Source organism: Oncorhynchus clarkii, unplaced genomic scaffold (assembly GCF_045791955.1).
Source record: "Oncorhynchus clarkii lewisi isolate Uvic-CL-2024 unplaced genomic scaffold, UVic_Ocla_1.0 unplaced_contig_3750_pilon_pilon, whole genome shotgun sequence".
NCBI lineage: Eukaryota > Metazoa > Chordata > Actinopteri > Salmoniformes > Salmonidae > Oncorhynchus > Oncorhynchus clarkii.
Window position 1 is genome coordinate 8,921 of NW_027258530.1, and position 937 is coordinate 9,857.

General features: G+C 49.7%; 1 protein-coding gene across 1 annotated transcript; it reads left to right on the plus strand.

Annotated features, from left to right (window-relative positions):
- The first annotated feature begins 313 nt into the window (after window positions 1–313).
- Window positions 314–637, plus strand: LOC139397196 (dromaiocalcin-2-like). Its single transcript, XM_071144068.1, has one exon. It carries the CDS (start codon window positions 314–316, stop codon window positions 635–637), a length of 324 nt encoding a protein of 107 aa, XP_071000169.1.
- The last annotated feature ends 300 nt before the right edge of the window (window positions 638–937 follow it).

Here is a 937-nt window from a genome sequence, read left to right on the forward strand (position 1 = left end):
AGAAAGAGAGAAACAATCAGGGTGTCCCCCCACGTGGCCAATGGCCCACCTCTTGGCCGCAGCCATCCTATTTCCCAAGTAAAAATACCCTTTGAATGACCAAAACATCACCCATAATATTTTTTCACTATTAAAATGCTCAGAATTGGTCAGGAAAGGAGAACTCGGCATTTAGGATTTGTGCAGCAGATCAGCCAAATGATGGCCTCAATGAGAACTGTGTCATTGTATGGCAAGGCAAATGGTATGATAAGGCGTGGAGTGATAAAAACATATATTCTGCTACAAGGAGAAGCTGATCCTGGTTCAGGAGATGAAGACGTGGGAGGAGGCTCTGGAGTACTGCAGGGGTCACTACACCGACCTCCCCAGCCTGCTCTCTAAGACTGAACATCTCCAGGCCCAGAGCAAGATGGAGGGTGCCCAGACCAACCATGTGTGGACGGGTCTGATCTTCTTGGCCAGAGAATGGCTGTGGGTGAACGGGGACCACCTGGAGTACCAGGCCTGGTCTGGCGGGAAGCTGCCCCACTGCCCCGCCCAATACCTCCACTGTGGGACCCTGACCAGAGATGGAGAGCACTGGGGAACCAGGAACTGTGAGGAGAGGAGGAACTTCCTCTGCTACAGAGCGTGAGCCCCAGAGGAGAGAGATATTACTGTAGTAGATATGATTATCTATGGATGCTCTCTACTTATTACAAGTTAACGCTGTGATTGGTTATTCACCCTATTTACTTGTTGATGCATATAAACCTATTGGGTTTAACCCACGGGGCGGCAGGTAGCCTAGCGATTAGAGCGTTGGGCCAGTAACCAAAAGATTGCTGGTTGGAATATCTGAGCCGAAAAGGTGAAAAATCTGTTGATGTGCCCTTTAGCAGGACACTGAACCCTACTGTGCTCCAGTGGCGTACTACAATGGCTGACCCTGTAA